General features: G+C 41.7%; 1 protein-coding gene across 1 annotated transcript in view; it reads right to left on the bottom strand.

The window, feature by feature from the left end:
• The window catches only part of LOC106556490 (ras-related protein Rab-10), a 31,243-nt gene that overhangs the window by 2,190 nt on the left and 12,319 nt on the right, over positions 1-16,734 (bottom strand). The window contains exons 2-4 of the mRNA XM_087707121.1: positions 14,907-14,967; positions 14,151-14,289; positions 10,083-10,172 (exon numbers count right to left, since the gene is read on the bottom strand). Coding sequence (XP_087563247.1) covers positions 10,083-10,172; positions 14,151-14,289; positions 14,907-14,967 — 290 coding nt within the window. The remainder of the gene's footprint in view (positions 1-10,082; positions 10,173-14,150; positions 14,290-14,906; positions 14,968-16,734) is intronic.

Below are 16,734 nucleotides of genomic sequence, written 5' to 3'. Positions count from 1 at the left end.
CCGTTTCAATGCCAGCCGAAAAGCAGCAGCGAAGCAGAGGCTGACATCCGGCCCTCCTCCAGAAAAGGATGGTCACACCTGCATAAACAAAAAAACACAGACAAACAAACGAACAACATGACATAGAAGAGAAAAAGGGGAAGGGGGGAATTAGAAATCCAAAATGAGGTCCGGGTTTGTCGGGATAAGTAGAGTAGAACCTGCGGAGCAGACAAGGAGCCTGCACATGGGATTTGTCAACCCATTCAGTATGAGAAGGGGGGAAATGTTTCCAAGCCACAAGATACTGAACACGGTTTCTCAGTTTATGAGAGTCCAAAATCTCCCGAATTTCAAAATGTTGCTCACCCTCAATCAGAAGCGGAGCAGGTGGAGGCGGAAAAGGAGCCCTCAATGGAGAAGTACGTTCTGGCTTCAGGAGATTAACATGAAAAACAGGATAAACCTGGTTGAGATGTTTAGGCAATTGGAGACGGATGGAGACAGGATTGATGACTTTGATAATTGGAAACGGGCCAACGTATTTGGGACCCAGTTTTTTAGACTTTTGAGTTGTCTGAAGAAACTTAGTGGACAAATAGATACAATCACCAATTTTATAGTCTCTTGGTTTTGCCCTTTTCCTATCCGCCTGCTTCTTGTGTGCACGGTGTGCAGCATCTAGTGCCTGGTACATTAAAGGCCATATTTCTCGAAGGCGATCATTCCACTTGGAGAGGGATGACACCTGTGGTTTCTCACGAGGAATCTCGGGGATGGGCACAAAATCATGTCTGTAAACCACCCGGAAGGGTGTAAAACCTGTGCTACTGTGTACTGAATTATTGTATGCCACCTCAGCATGAGGCAACAATTCCATCCAATTATCCTGCTGGTAGTTGATGAAACAGCGAAGATATTGTTCCAGCACAGAATTAGTCCTCTCACAGGCTCCATTAGTCTGAAGATGGTGGGCAGAGCTTAACCCCTGGGCGGAGCCAATCAATTTCAGGAACTCTTTCCAAAACAATGAGGTGAACTGGACCCCCCCCTATCCGAAATGATGCGGTCCGGAACCCCATGCAAGCGATAGATATGTGTGATGAACAACTTAGCCAGGGATTTGGCGGACGGGATCTTGGAACAAGGAATAAAATGAACTTGCTTGGAGAATAAGTCAGTGACAACCCAAATCACCGTATTTCCTTGACTTTCCGGAAGTTCAACAATGAAATCCATAGAGATCTCCTTCCACGGGGCTTCTGGGTGGGCTACCGCCTGGAGCAACCCCTGGGGTTTACCCGGCGGGCGTTTTGCTGCAGCACAAGTGGGGCAACTAGCCACATAAGATTCAATGTCTTTTTTCAAGGAAGGCCACCAAAACTGCCTCTTGACAAGGTGCAGGGTTTTGACAAACCCAAAGTGTCCGGCCATGCGAGAGTCATGAGCAGGTTGAAGGACCATGGGTCTAACGGATGTAGGCATGTACAACTTAGCACTAACCCAAGGAAGTTCATCTTTCATGGTGCACTCATTGGTATGTTGCTGGAACCACTCATCATTTGTAAGAGCCCTCTTGAGGTCAGTTACAAGGTCTTGTGTGACCTCTAACTTAGAGGTCGCCTGACTCCTGGTGACAACAGGAGCGGCCAGACGTCTCATAGGTATGACAGGCTGGACAACACTGAATCTCGAACCGTTGTACTGTGGGAGTCTGGATAAAGCATCAGCCATAAAAATTTTCCCACCGGGGATATATTTCAAAGTGAAATTGAATCTATTGAAATGTTGTGCCCACCGCATTTGTTTAGGAGACGGTTTCTGGGGGTCTTTAACGCCTCCAAATTCTTGTGGTCAGTCCATACCTCAAAAGGGTGTTTTGTGCCCTCTAGGAAGTGACGCCAGGTCATCAAAGCCCAACGAACAGCAAAAGCTTCCTTCTCCCAAATAGCCCAGCGTCTCTTCATGTCCGTTAGCTTACGAGAGGTGTAAGCACAGGGTTGTAATTTCCCCTGTGCATTCGCTTGAAGCAGTACCGCCCCCCACTGCCACATCACTAGCATCAGCTTGGACCACAAAAGGTGCGTCCATGTCTGGGTGTTTGAGGACCGGTTCCTCTGCGAACAGACGTTTCAATTTCTCGAAAGCAGCCTGACATTCCATAGTCCAGTTTTTGCTAGGTTTCGGCTTTGCCCCTCCTTTTGACTTCAGGAGGTTTGTGATTAGCAGAGCGATCTTAGCAAAAGAAGGAATAAATTGACGATAGAAGTTGGCAAACCCTAAGAAGCTCTGCAACTGTTTACGTGTGTGGGGGGCTTCCCATTCGGTGACTGCTTTAACCTTTGCCGGGTCCATCTCTATCCCTTTGCGGGAGATTCGATAGCCTAGGTAATCTACCTTCTCCTGATGAAATTCGCACTTAGATAATTTGGCATACAGTTCTGCTGCACGGAGTTTTTTGAGCACTGTGCGAACAAGTTTCACGTGTTCTTCATGTGTTTCCATGTAAATAAGGATATCATCTAGATAGACCATCACGCCTTTGTAAAGATGGTCATGTAAAACTTGAATTTGAATTTATTTGAATTTACTTTATTTGTATGCCGCCCTTATCCCTGAGGGGACTCAGGGCGGCTCACAATTCAAGGGAGGGGGGAAAACAAACAAAATTACAGAACAAAAAGACCATACACAGCTAAAAACACAACAATCATACCATTCGGAGTGGGGCTGCAAGTCTTTAGCCCCAAGCCTGTTGGAACAGCCAGGTTTTAAGGGCTGTGCGGAAGGCCTGGAGGGTGGTGAGGGTACGAATCTCCACGGGGAGTTCGTTCCACAGGGTCGGAGCAGCCACAGAGAAGGCCCTCCTCCGGGTAGTCGCCAGTCGGCACTGGGCGGCTGATGGAATTCGGAGGAGGCCTAGTCTGTGGGATCTTATTGGTCTAGTGGAGGTAATTGGCAGCAGGCGGTCTCTCAAGTATCCAGATCCAATACCATGAAGGGCTTTGTAGATGACAACTAGCACCTTGAAGCGAATCCGGAGATCAACAGGCAGCCAGTGCAGTTCGCGGAGGATAGGTGTTACGTGGGTGAAACGAGGCGCACCCACGATCGCTCGCGCGGCTGCATTCTGGACAAGCTGAAGTCGCCGAATACTCTTCAAGGGCAGCCCCATGTAGAGCACGTTGCAGTAATCCAGCCTAGAGGTCACAAGGGCACGAGTGACTGTTGTGAGAGCCTCCCGGTTCAGGTAGGGACGCAACTGGTGTACCAGGTGAACCTGGGCAAATGCCCCCCTGGTCACAGCTGACAAATGGTGTTCAAAAGTCAGCTGTGGGTCCAGGAGGACTCCCAAGTTGCGGACCCTATCTGAGGGGCGTACAATTTGACCCCCCAGCCTGAGAGATGGAACACTTGGCCAATTAGTGGGAGGGAAGCACAGCAGCCACTCGGTCTTATCTGGATTGAGAACAAGCTTGTTAACTCCCATCCATTCCCTAACAGCCTCCAGGCCCTGGCTCATCACGTCCATCACTTCATTGAGTTGGCACGGGGCAGACAGATACAGCTGTGTATCGTCCGCATACTGGTGGTATTTTATCCCGTGCCGTCAAATGATCTCACCCAGCGGTTTCATGTAGATATTAAAGAGGCGGGGGGACAGGACCGAACCCTGCGGCACCCCATACGTTAGGGGCCTAGGGGTCGATCTCTGCCCTCCGACTAACACCGACTACGACCTGCCCGAGAGGTAAGAGGAGAACCACCGTAAAACAGTGCCTCCCACCCCCACCTCCCGCAGTCGTCGCAGAAGGATACCATGGTTGATGGTATCGAAAGCCGCAGAGAGGTCAAGGAGTACTAGGATGGAGGCATGACCTCCATCCCTGGCTCTCCAGAGATCATCGATCAACGCGACCAAAGCGGTTTCCGTGCTGTAGCCAGGCCTGAAACCAGACTGGAAGGGATCTAGATAACTGGTTTCCTCCAAGGACCGCTGGAGCTGAAAGGCCACCACCTTCTCAACAACCTTCCCCACAAAGGGGAGGTTGGAGACTGGACGATAGTTGTTTAGGACGGCTGGATCCAAAGATGGTTTCTTCAGGAGGGGTCTCACCACCGCCGCTTTTAATGCGGGGGGAAAGACCCCCTCCCGAAGGGAGGCGGCAACAACCGCCTGGATCCAGCCCCGTGTCACCTCCCTGCTGTTAACAACCAGCCAGGAGGGGCACGGGTCCAGTACACATGTGGAGGCACTTACAGCTCTCATGGCCTTGTCCACGTCCTCAGGGGTAACAGCTTGAAAATCAATCCAGTGATGTTCTACCAGATTATCCCTTGGTGCCTCAGCTGGTACTGCGGGATTGGAGTCCAGATCCGTCCGAAACCGAGCAACTTTATCCGCGAGGAATTGGACGTAGTCCTCAGCTCTGCCCTGCAAAGGATCGCTCGTATCCCTCCTGTTTAGGAGGGAACGGGTTATCCTGAACAAGGCGGCTGGGCGCGACTCAGCGGAAGCAATCAGAGAGGCAATATATGTTCTTTTTGACGTCCTAATTGCTCGGATGTAGGCTCTGATGCTAGATGTTAAAAGTGCTCGGTCCGACTCGGATTTTCTGGATCTCCTCAGTGCTCTAGGCGTCTCTTTCAGCGCTTCATCTCCCGGAGTTCCTCAGTAAACCAAGGAGCCCTCCTGGATCCACTGCCTCGGAGCGGCCGTAAAGGCACAATCCGGTTAAGAGCCCCTGTCGCTGCTGAATTCCAAGCAGCAACCAGAGTCTCCGCTGGACTGCGGGCGAAAGTATCAGGAATGACCCCAAGCTCCATCTGAAAACCCGACGGGTCCATAAGTCGCCTGGGGCGGAACCACCTGGTTGGTTCCTCCTCCCTACAGTGGGGGTTTGGTCTCCAAAAGTCAAGCCTCAGTAGGCAGTGGTCTGACCACGACAGGGGTACGATCTCACTACGCCTCAGACCAAGATCACAAGTCCACTGCTCCGAGAGAAATACGAGGTCGAGCATGTGACCAGCCGAGTGGGTTGGGCCCTGAATTACTTGGGTCAAGCCCATGGCTGTCATGGAAGCCATGAACTCCTGCGCTCCATCAGAGTGTTCGCCGAGCGAAGGCAAATTGAAATCCCCCAGAACCATAAGCCTGGGGAATTCAATTGCCAGCTCGGCTACCGACTCAAGGAGCGAGGGGAGGGCTGCTGCAATGCTGTTGGGAGGCAGGTACGTTAACAGCAAGCCCACTTGACCCTTGAGGTCCAACTTCACCAGCAGGGACTCACACCCGACAAGCTCCTGAACAGGGATCCTACGAGGTACTAGAGACTCTCGGATAACAATGGCCACACCCCCACCCCTTACCTGAGCTCGCGGCTGATGGAGCACCTGAAAGCCCTCTGGGCACATCTCTACGAGGGGGACTCCTCCCTCCGGGCCCAGCCAGGTTTCAATAATACATGCCAGGTCTGCCCTCTCGTCTAAAATTAAGTCCCGAACGAGAGGAGCCTTATGAACTACAGACCTGGCATTTAGCGACAACAGCCTGAGACCAGGGTCCTGATTACTCGCGCCATCTGGCCTTGGAGTGGGACTCATAGGGCCGGAAGGAGGGATCTCTGTAACGTAGCGAGCCCTCCTTCCCCGGTAATGGCCAGCCCTAAAGTCCCTGCCATATCTGCCCCTCCCTGTTAAGACCGTAATGCTCTGGCCCACTCCCGTGTCCGTAATTCCACCAACCACCCCTATGGCCCCCGCGTTCCTCGACAGGCCCTCCGAATCAAATACACTCATTCGTTCACCCAAACAGTCCCCACGTAGTAATTAAAAACACAGAATACAATGATAATAGGTTAATAAAAAGTGGGATCATTCACTCAATCGCATGCATATCCCATACACTCACCATACAAATTAAAAAGTTGCGCAACTGTGCAAAAATGTGTGCAAGGCTTGTACTAATATGAGAGAGGAGGTCTTAATGTTCTTAGTCTTCTCCTCTGCAGAGTCCAGTAAAGAGGGCAAAGTCCAAAGGTATGATGGAGTAATGTCCCTGATAGTTGGAATAATATTTTTGGGGCAGTGGTGGGCAGCCGTAGTCGCAACAAAAGGAGCAGGGACGTAGCTCTGGAGGTCTGAGAGTCCAAGTCCAAATTCGTAAACAAAGTAAACAAAAAGAGCCAGATGGTAAAGATGGTAAAAGAGGGAAGGAGACTCCATAATCGTTGAGGTAATACAGGAGAGGGGGGGCGCCTGGGGGGGCGTAACGGTGACAACAAAGCCTGCCGAACGGTCCCCTTTGGTGCCATCCGAGGCCGCTACCCCCTCCCTGACACGATAGTCCCCTGTTCAGTCCAGTCCAGAATGGCTCTACTGGGTCTCCCGCCCGGGGAATAGAGTTGTAAGGCGCCGGCCTCGTTAACACTGCCGGAAGCAAAACAAACTGGTATAAGTCCAAGGGCTCCTCCAGGCTCCTCTCAATCGCGAAAAACAAAGCCAGATGTCTGGAAAAAGCCAGAAGATGTCTGAAACGTCGCAAGCTGATAAAGCGATTGGGGGGGGGGCACCTGGGAGGAACGCGGCGGCGGCAAGCAAGGCCAGCCGCCAGATCTCTTCAGTGCCATCCCGGATCAGCCACCCCCTCTCTGGCACGGTAGTCTGCTGCGAGTCTAAGTTCAAGGCTTCCCCCAGTCGAGGAGTCAAACAGCGAGGTCGAAGGACGCTGGGGCCATTGAAAACCGCCGGGAAACGGTGCCATCAGCATGCCGCCATTCCTTTACAGCCAGATGGTAGGAGGACTACCGAGGGCGGTCGCATGGACTGGGAGCCGCTCGAAAAACGGCGACCCCCCAATAACCGCCTGCTCGTGTCCCCTGGATCACCCTCTACCATTGGGGCTCCTTCCCGCATGGATTCTGGCTAGGTTCAGTGGTATTTTTAGTGTCTTTTCGCCTACCTAGTCGGAGCGGGGAAGAAACGGCAGCCATCCACAGTTTGCACATGCGCACAAGAAGACCGCTGGCGCCCCCTGGAGTCCAAACGGCATAACTCGAAATTGAAAACAACCAAGAGGGCAATTGAATGCAGTTTTCCACTCGTCTCCCTCTTTAATTCTGACCCGATAGTATGCTTCCCGCAGGTCCAATTTAGTGAAGAGCTTCCCCTTCCCTAGTTGCGCTAGCATGTCCTTCATCAGTGGTAAAGGTAGAGATTTTGGGCAGAAATGCAGTTAAGATTTTTAAAGTTAACACAGAGACGAAAGGAGCCATCTTTCTTCTCTCTGAATAATACTGGAGCCGCTACTTTGGGTCTAGCTGGTTCCTGGGGCCACAATAAAAGTTATTAGGTTCAAATCTGTAGTACACAAAGGTTGATATTCTCGAAGATGGTACATTTGTTGCTTATAACCAGCAGATACTTTACATTAAAAGTGATGAAAATAGACATCATAGTGGAGCATATGGTGCAGCATGTTTTCAATGCAACCATAATCATGTTTAGTTGTTGAGATACCCAGTAAAAAGATCAGATAGTAAATGATGTGAAGTATCTTTGCCAGACTGAACGGAACCAGATAAACCTACAGAATTAAAAATAATTTATACTACATTCCAAAGTATGTTAAACTTTAATAGTATGTTTTCAGTTGATAGTAATCCTATAGATCTGTGAGAGCGAACCTATGGCACGTATGCCCGAAGTGGCACATGAAGCCATGTCACATAGCATGAGCGGCATTGCCTGTCCCTCTTCCAGGTTTCTGGCGTGCATATGCATGTTACAATCAGCTGGCCTCAGTGCATGCAGCAGTGCCAGAAACCGGAAGAGCTGGTCTTCTGTTTTCCAGCATGAGCATGCGCAACAACCAGCTGATTGTCATACACGCCAGTAACCAGAAGACTAGCTGGCCGGTGCACACGCACGTGCCGGAAACCGGAAGTTCATTTTCCAGTGCACACATGCCCATTGGGCAGCTCCTCTTCAGGGTCGCATCCCAGACGAGCACACACACACACACACACTCCCTTTTTGGCACTTGGTGCCAAAAAGGTTCGCCATCACTGCTATAGATAGTTCTCATAATCCCTGTTAATGCTTCTCCGTAGATAAACCCCACCCCGCCAGCCATCAGTGAGTCAGCAAAAGTAACTAAATAACATGATTTCAGATGTTTATTCTACAAGCCACCATATGGGAACCCCTACATTTCAAATGCAGCTTCTATAGGAGACATTTTGGAAAAAATAGGAAAGTTGGGGGGGGGGGGACGACTGCTTTTTTGAGTAGCAAATATCATTGAGTCACCTGAATTCAGTATAGCTCCATGGCAAATATCTTTATTTTTATTTTATTTCCATGGGGAAAGCAGAGAATTTATAGCTATTTTGAACACCTGTAATTATTGCCTTCCTCTAGTTTCTATAATTGATTGTTTGGAATAATAATAAAGACTCACTTGTGCCAGCAAAAGCAAATCTAAGGGAAGCAAATTAAAACATGGATAACAGGAAGATTTCTACAACCTCGCCCAAGTGAAAGTCCTTTTCCTGCTATGAAACTTGCATTAAAAGAAACGTAGAAAGTGTTGTGTGAATGAGAAAAGAAAGTGTCTTGGGTTTGCACACTAACAACTAGGTTTCAACCCAGCATGTTATGTGAAGTCAGTCCATGTGATGAGTTTATGGTTCAGTGTACTGCATGAATCCAGATAAGTTTCATTTAAGAGGCAATTCAGAACATAAAGGAAACTGAGGCAAGAGGCAGATTAAGGAAAGGAAACCATGGATTTTGTTCCACTAGTAAGCTAACAATTGTAGGGTAGTCATAGAAAATTGGAAAATGAGCTGAAATACTTAAAGTGAACCAATGAGATATCTCAACACTGCCACCTTGTGATCATTTATTATGATAATTTTTACCATAGCTGTGTTGTCACAAATACTTAAAAAAGAACTGTAATTTTCTTGAATGCTACTTGAAATACCTGTCATACCAAATTCAATCTATAGTATGAAGGTGTTTTTTTTCCTGGGGTATGTCTATTGGATGATTGTTTGGGCCACTTTCTCTTTTTATATTCATTTGAGAAGTTATAAAATTCAGGAATACTGATTTTTGACAACCGAGTCGGAAGGAATTCTGAGAGCCACAAATGAACTCGTTCCCTTTTGCATCCAGGGTGAAATATTCAAGGGAGATATTATTTTAAAATATTAAATATGTAGAGAGTGGAAGAAGACAGAAATAAAATAATTTCTGAAAGTGTTCTATTTTCTATTTAACATTTTTTTTTGTAAGATTGTAGGGCATAAAATAAATCTTAGCAAGCAGCTCATGGGTTGTTTTTTTTCAAAATCTCCAACAAATTTTAAATGAATTGACTTGTCTCATACTTTCTAATTTATAATGAAATCCAATTATGATTTAACCTTAGAGCGGACAAAATATAAATGCATCTATACTGTACTCACTGTGAAGAAAATTGTATGTCATTTCTTAAATATTTTTTCCTTTGTCTGTTTATTATTTTTCTTTATTTTTCCTATTGTCTAAAATTGTATTGTTTTTATCTTGTTAAAAATTTAAGAAGAGTTTTTTAAAAACTATTGAAATTAAATGTACTCTTTCTGTTGTTAATAATAGCTTCCGTTGCTAATAGGTCATTGGAGCATTCAGTTGGAAGACAGTGTTAAAGCAAATTTTGAATCCATATCAGGGACAACTAAAGGCAACAAGAAAAGTATAATCCTGTGAATAGAAGCCCACCCTTACACCCTTGGATTCCACTCTATAACTCTACCCATAATATTTTAAATGCAGTGTTTTATAATATTTTTAAAAATTGGATGAAATTAAGAAAAATAGAAGTTTTAGATTTAATTTCTAAGTATTTTTGCTACTGGTTTATTTTTGCAGTGTCCCAATTATAGAAGGAGTATTGGAAATAATTCTTTGCTATATTGTCCTTTAGTATTGAAACAGGCTGCTATTCTGCGATAGTAAACAACTGCATTTATGGTCATAATGCATGAATATATTTTTTAAATGTACCCTAAAACATTTAAGCAACAAGGCAATCACTTATAATACATGCCTACCTTTTCTCCTTTGTTTTTTGAAATTATACGTTCTGCCTCCTTATCACACTTGTTACCCAGCAGTATTATGTCTGTATTTTCACCTACTTTCTATAAATAGACAGAATATGAGTATGAATAAATTGAAATATAGTTGTAGTATTCTTTTGCCTAGTCTTACAATATACATTTTCTCTATCTGAAAAGTAAAAACTTATTACACCCAAATAGACAAAAAATGTAAACCTGAGGAAAACTTCAACCAATCAAGAGAACAAATATTCAATGAATGAAACTGAACAAATGAATCATCTCATTCCTTATTTGCTTCCAAGTTAATTATTATAAGGGAACTGTCCACTTCTTAGCTCATTCTGGCATATGTTAAGAACTGCACAACATTTCTACAAATGTTTAGGAAAACTTGAGCCAAGCCAGATAGCTATTAAAAATAGTCACAAATTGCAATTATGCATGAAATATTTTTAAAACAAGCCACCTATTACTCAATACAATATGAACTTGGAAATTTATATGCAATGTATCAAAGTATGGAACTTTTCTACTTCATTTCAACATTTATAGATCTCAGTTCCCACCCAAGGATTCCAAGAATTGAAGTGGTCAGATTAGCCTTAAAAAGTCTATAGAAATCACACTCTTACCCTATAAGTTTTAAATAGAATTATGCTAAAGCCAGGAAAGTTAAACTAATTAACTCTTAACAAAAAGAAAGACATGTAAATAGAATAAAACAAGAAGACCACTTGCTTTGCATCTGTTAAGTTACATGAGTACAGTGATCTCATATATTTTAGCGTAAAACAGAAATATCACCCCAACACACAGAAAATATGCAAAGGAACAGCATTATTATTCATGACAGTCAATAGAGTTATTAGTATCCCGCATACCTACTCATCATAACTGTATTGCTCAGTTTTAGCAGCAGAGCACTAGATAAGATTTATTAAGGTCTGCCATTTCATCTTTTCTAATTTACTCAACTAATCTCATTTCATAAATGCAGCTGATGTTCAATATAATGCAGTTTCTAAAATGAAATAACCTCATTATCAGAGTACAGGCTTAAAATAATGAATCAATCTAACCTGTGGTGGACCAAAATGTTGATTTTTTCCCCCCAATAGGCACTGGAGCTTTACTCATTAAAGTCAATAGCTCCCCTACATAAAATTATATTACATTCCTAAAATACAGAATTGTGAATAGATAAGTATATCATATAATAATTTGTATTAATTAGAAAAGATTTAATTTTATTTGCTTTCTAAAAACTGACTAAAATTCTTACATTTAAAAACAAACTATAAAATTCTTCTCTACTTTTCAGATATGTGTATCTTTATTCAATATTGAATTAAAGCAGTCATATCAGAAAATACATTTAAAAAATTTCTGCAAAAATACATTTACATATTACTTTAAATTAAAATCTTAACACAGATTCCTTCCTTGTGGTACTATTTGCCCAATTCAGATAATCAACATTGCTTTGAGAAATCAAGAATTTAATTTGGCTTCTTTTCCCATTTATTCCTTAAACCAAGAGCAGATAGCTTCTTTATTATAGGAGAACTTGAGTCTGATTTTTCAGCTCTAAAAACTAAGAACAATTAATTCATATTCTGGATTCCTTATGAGCAGCATTATGTTTTTTATCAGCCACTAGGAGGAGTAGTTCAATAGTAGTTTTCCACATTAGTATACCAAAGTAATTGATTACATAGAGACTCAATACAAGGGCAGCCTTGCTCTGGATTATCTAAAAAATCTGGGAGCCTAAGCAGATCTGCTATTTAACATATCTTTGCAATTAACATGCAATGAGATGTGATTTGACACAAACACTAACAGCTGCTTGAAATTATTACTGGTAGTGGAACTGAAGAAATCACGGTTTTCTTTGCTTATCTGCTTTTTAACCTCATTTTATCCTTTTTCTACTTTTCAAATAAATGTTTTATTCCTCAATTGTTAATCATTCAAAATCACCTGGTGGATTAAAGTTTACACATAGCCACTTAATTAGGAGGCAAGGAATTAATTTTGCTTAGGAGCAAAGAGCATTAGAAAAACATATTTTGCCCAATAAAAATAACTACAGATATTGTTCACATCCAAACAATACACATAATACAAAAAAAAGAAGACACAACAGCACTTTTGTATACCTCATGCATAAAACAGGAACATGTACTTTGTACTACAAAATACATTTTAATTGCTTGAAGGAGATTAATTCTTGCTATTAAAAAGGAATAGCAAGAAATTGAAGTGTCCTTAAGAGGGCTCCCTAAGATGCATAAAGTGCTTCATAAGCCATAAGCTACTAACATGAAGATTGCAATTTTGTAAATACATCATTTCTTTCAGTTAGATTAGAATGCAGTTCGACAGGTTATAGTGACTCATCTAAGAGGCCTAATATTTAGCTCAGGTTAAGTGCTAGAGCAGAATATTAAGGCAAAAATACTTTAATTTTTTAAAATCTAAAATGCATGTTCACCTAATGAAATTGTAAATTTGAAACAAATTGGGGGAGGTGCTTCTATTTCATAATAATTAATACATGGATTTCAACACTACAAAATAAGAATTGCTGGTTTTAGTACCTTTATAAAATAGTATATAATATGATAGACAGTAGCATACAAAATTAGCTATCAAGCCATTAGCAAAGCTGGCTAAAGAAAACTTTAACTGTTACAGGAACATTTCAGTGAATACAATATCAAAGTAGCAATAGCATATGAAGTTTATTAACATCATACCTAATTGTGGGCTTTTTGAAAATATCCAATTAACTCTTATAATAAAGAATGGATTAAATGACTCCAATCTAAATGCAATAGACTTTTCTTATATTTTTGCAAACAAGCCTCTCAAACCAGTAAATATGATTAAGTTAGCATGTAGTAGATAAAGTATTCTTTACAGCCAAAGGCCAAGGCTAGCAAACATTTAGAAATAATAAAATATTGTATAAAGACAATAGGTTTCTGGCTTCTCGGCATATTAATCAATACTTTTCCAGATAAGAATCAAATTGTCCTTTATTATTATTCTTAAGACAATGCTAGGTTTATTCAGATGTTTACTAATATCTAATGTCACATAATTTTGTAACATGGTATATTATTTTTAACTGAAAGAAATATGGAAATGTAAAATAAATCTGTGCTATCTGGGAAGTCACTCTTTCTATAAAAATTAGCATATTCCACAATAAAAAATATATTTGCTATTGTTTTTGATCTACAAGTTTATGTATGTTTCTTTAAGTAAAATGTTACTAAATTTACCATTTAAAACTACCAAAGTAGCAAGTGAAATTTTGATTTAGCAAACTCCCTCTTATATTTAGTGAGTAAGCAAAAAAGAATAAGCCATCCTAGTTGGAAAGACGGATGAGCCACTTTCTGATTCTACCAATTTAGGATCTAATATCTTGTTGAAGGTTTACATCTTTAATATATTGTCATGGAGCCATTACTGCTTATTTATAACCCAAGGAAAGTAAATATTCAGGGGATAATCCAAGGGAACAGAATTTTAAAACTATACACTGTTTCTAACTATACACTGTATTTACCTAGATTGAAATTTATTAAGATATATAGACAAATAGACAAGCCAATGGGAAAAATTATTTTTACTTAATTATTTTTATTTTATGTGTGTGGGGAATTATGTACAGCCAATAATTGGCAATTGCTATCCAATAGCAAAGTTTTCAACTTTCAACTTTGTACACTCCAACCATCTGCTATATATCTGGATAATTGTAAAATTCTGCTAAGTAATTTTATCTGTAAGGATTCCATAATTGAAATAGAAGATAAATGAGCACCATACTAAAGTTGGGACCCTGATTTTGTTTACAACAATTTAATGCTGGAAAATACCAATTCCTCCACCCCTAGCCTCCATAAAGAGAAAATATTCAAAATAGCTGCTGTGCTCCTTTGATTTCCTGTGCTGTATGTGCCATTTATGGATTCAATCTTGTGATGGAATCTCCAGCTAGACTCAAGGGAGGGGTGAAAAGAGGCCAGAAGAGCTTACCTCATATATATCTTTCATCCAGTGTGAAATTCCTTGAAAGCTTTTTCCATCTGTGATATCATAAACAAGAACAAATCCATGTGCTCCTCGGAAAAAATTAGTAGTTAATGTATGAAATCTTTCCTGGCCAGCTGTATCCCTAAAATAAATTATAATAGATAATTTAGCACTATTTTTCACCGCAGAACTGTAGACAAAGAGCCACGTGTACTCAGTGCAATTACAGTATCTATGAATTAAAAGTAGAAGCAGGACTGACTTGTGGAAATTCGAATGATCCTGTTGGTTTTCCTTTGATATATATATCTTAGGCCTTCTACATGAGAAAACTGTTCCAGAGCAGATACTGGAATCTTGGCTATAGAAAAGATTCTTAATCTGAAGACTTTTGCCCTATGAAAGAAAGTTTCTTTTCACCCAGTTTATGGCCTATTCTGAATACATCAGAACCAGTCTAGTGCTGTGTTTAAGGTACCAGGGTATAATCTGGGAGACCATGAGATCTAATCCCATTCTGAGGCACAAGCCACCTGCGTGCTTTGGGCCAGTTACTCAGCCCAGGAAGGAGGCAATGGCAAATCACTCTCCAAATTTTGCCAAGAATTCTGCCTCATCCAAGCAGTCACCAGGAGTCAAAAATTGACTTGACTGGCATAGTCAATCAATGTGCATACACATTAGGCTTGTAAGTGTATATATCCTGATGCATATATCAAGAATTAGACCAAAGCTAATTATATTCCTTATAAAACTTACCATATTTGAAGTTTCATAGTTGTATTATCACATGAAATTGTTTTTACTTTAAAATCAATGCCTAAGAAGAAAAATACAGATTTATGAATGTAACTCTTAATAAGAAAGTAAATCAAAAGACAGAAAAAAATAATCTTATCAAGGGGATTGCACAGTAAAAGAGCAATTTTCACATAAATGGAAACTCCACAGCTATATTTTCCCATTGAGAACTCATCTCATCGTCAGAAACATTCTGCAGCACACTCTAACTGAATTAAAGTATCTTTTTGCATTTAATGCACATTTAGAAGTCTGGTTTAGTTTAAGTTCAACAAGTGATCGTTTTTTTAACACTTCAATTCCAGAAAGATAACATAAAAAATGAAAATTATTATCTAAGTCCAATACATTGATATTTCTGCACTGTAAGATCTATAAAATAAGAATAAAGTGTGCCCTTATTGTCGGGAGCCAGCTGTACAAATTAATGGTTGAATTCCTTTTGAGCAATAGCTGATGCAGCATCTAAAAGGGCACAATAAAAACAGGAAGGTCACTTTCAAAATACTGGGTTGGAAATGCTTAAAAATAATAAGTCAACAGGGGATTTCTAGTCCTACAGAAAACATTTTATATTTGACATAAATTTTAATAATAAATTGACATGAGATTTTTATTTATAAAAAGACAGCTAAAGTGCTGAATCAGACAAAAACTTAATCTAAATTAAAATAAGGCATATTGACTTATTAAATCAACTTTACGTCTATTGACCTAAGGGCCAATGAATGTTAGTGAAAAACACAAGTCAATAAGCATTGCATGCATGAGTTATTCATAGCTTTATATAAAAATTTAAACAAATTTCACAAAAGGACAAGGTTGAAATAAGGAAAGAGGGAAAGAAATAAGAACCAGTTGCATCACCAGTAGTACTAAGCAATCCGATTGCATGGCTGTATAAAAGTTAAACCTATCATTATGTATCTTCCCTAATTTTCATCCTGCCTTTTAAATGTTATTATAAATATGGTACACAACAATCCAAATCTAATTCTAACAGGTATACCTAGACTCCTTCACCAGGAAGGAAGTTAAGGAGATACTTATATTTCAACATCTTATTCTTTCCAGTATAGATGAATTATCACAACTCCCCAAACACGACATACCCTCTGAAGTTAACTCAAAGATTCCTTTATAGGAGGGCCAGCAACCCCAGAAAAAAGTTTCTCTCTCACTGCAGGCTAACAAGTCCACCTGGCCAGAGATCAATAGTTTTCTGTCACATCTATTCATCTCTGCCCCCTGCCTTTTATCCCCAGAGCTACGGTGGAGCTTCGCTAGCAGCAGTGGAGCTTCCTTCCCATGGATCAGCCCATGGATTTCCACTGCTCTCCTCTGCCTGCTTCGCATTCGCGCATCAGGCACTGGACTCAGCTGTTCTGCCTCATCAGCCAACTCCAGATCTGGGGGCTCTTGACTCTCCATCTGAGGGCTGACAGACAATCCAGGCTCCACCTCTGTCTCTCTCTGTCTCTCTGCCAGCTCCATGCCCTCGTCCCTTTCAGAGCTTTCAGATTGCCTTGATGCCGACCCTGATTTCCATACTTCTTCTGATTCGACTACTGGAGGGGCCGGCGGCCAGCAGGCCACAACACAGTTTCTCTCAACCTTACAACTGGACAGAGGGGTGGCAGATGGGCACCTATCTCCCAGTTGTTAAGGTTGAGAAATACTGTATTATCAAGTATGATTGAGACCTTGATAAAGAATAATAAATGGCACACTGTATCCTCAGTTCCTAAGCAGTCCATCAGGCGCCTGGTTCCGCCGCAGGCGCCTG

Source organism: Thamnophis sirtalis, unplaced genomic scaffold (genome assembly GCF_051295495.1).
Source record: "Thamnophis sirtalis isolate CommonGarterSnake01/CBP01778 unplaced genomic scaffold, rThaSir2_p1.2 scaffold_2, whole genome shotgun sequence".
NCBI classification, from domain to species: domain Eukaryota; kingdom Metazoa; phylum Chordata; class Lepidosauria; order Squamata; family Natricidae; genus Thamnophis; species Thamnophis sirtalis.
The sequence above is the reverse complement of the archived record's forward strand: the minus strand, read 5'-3'. Positions and strand labels throughout refer to the sequence as shown.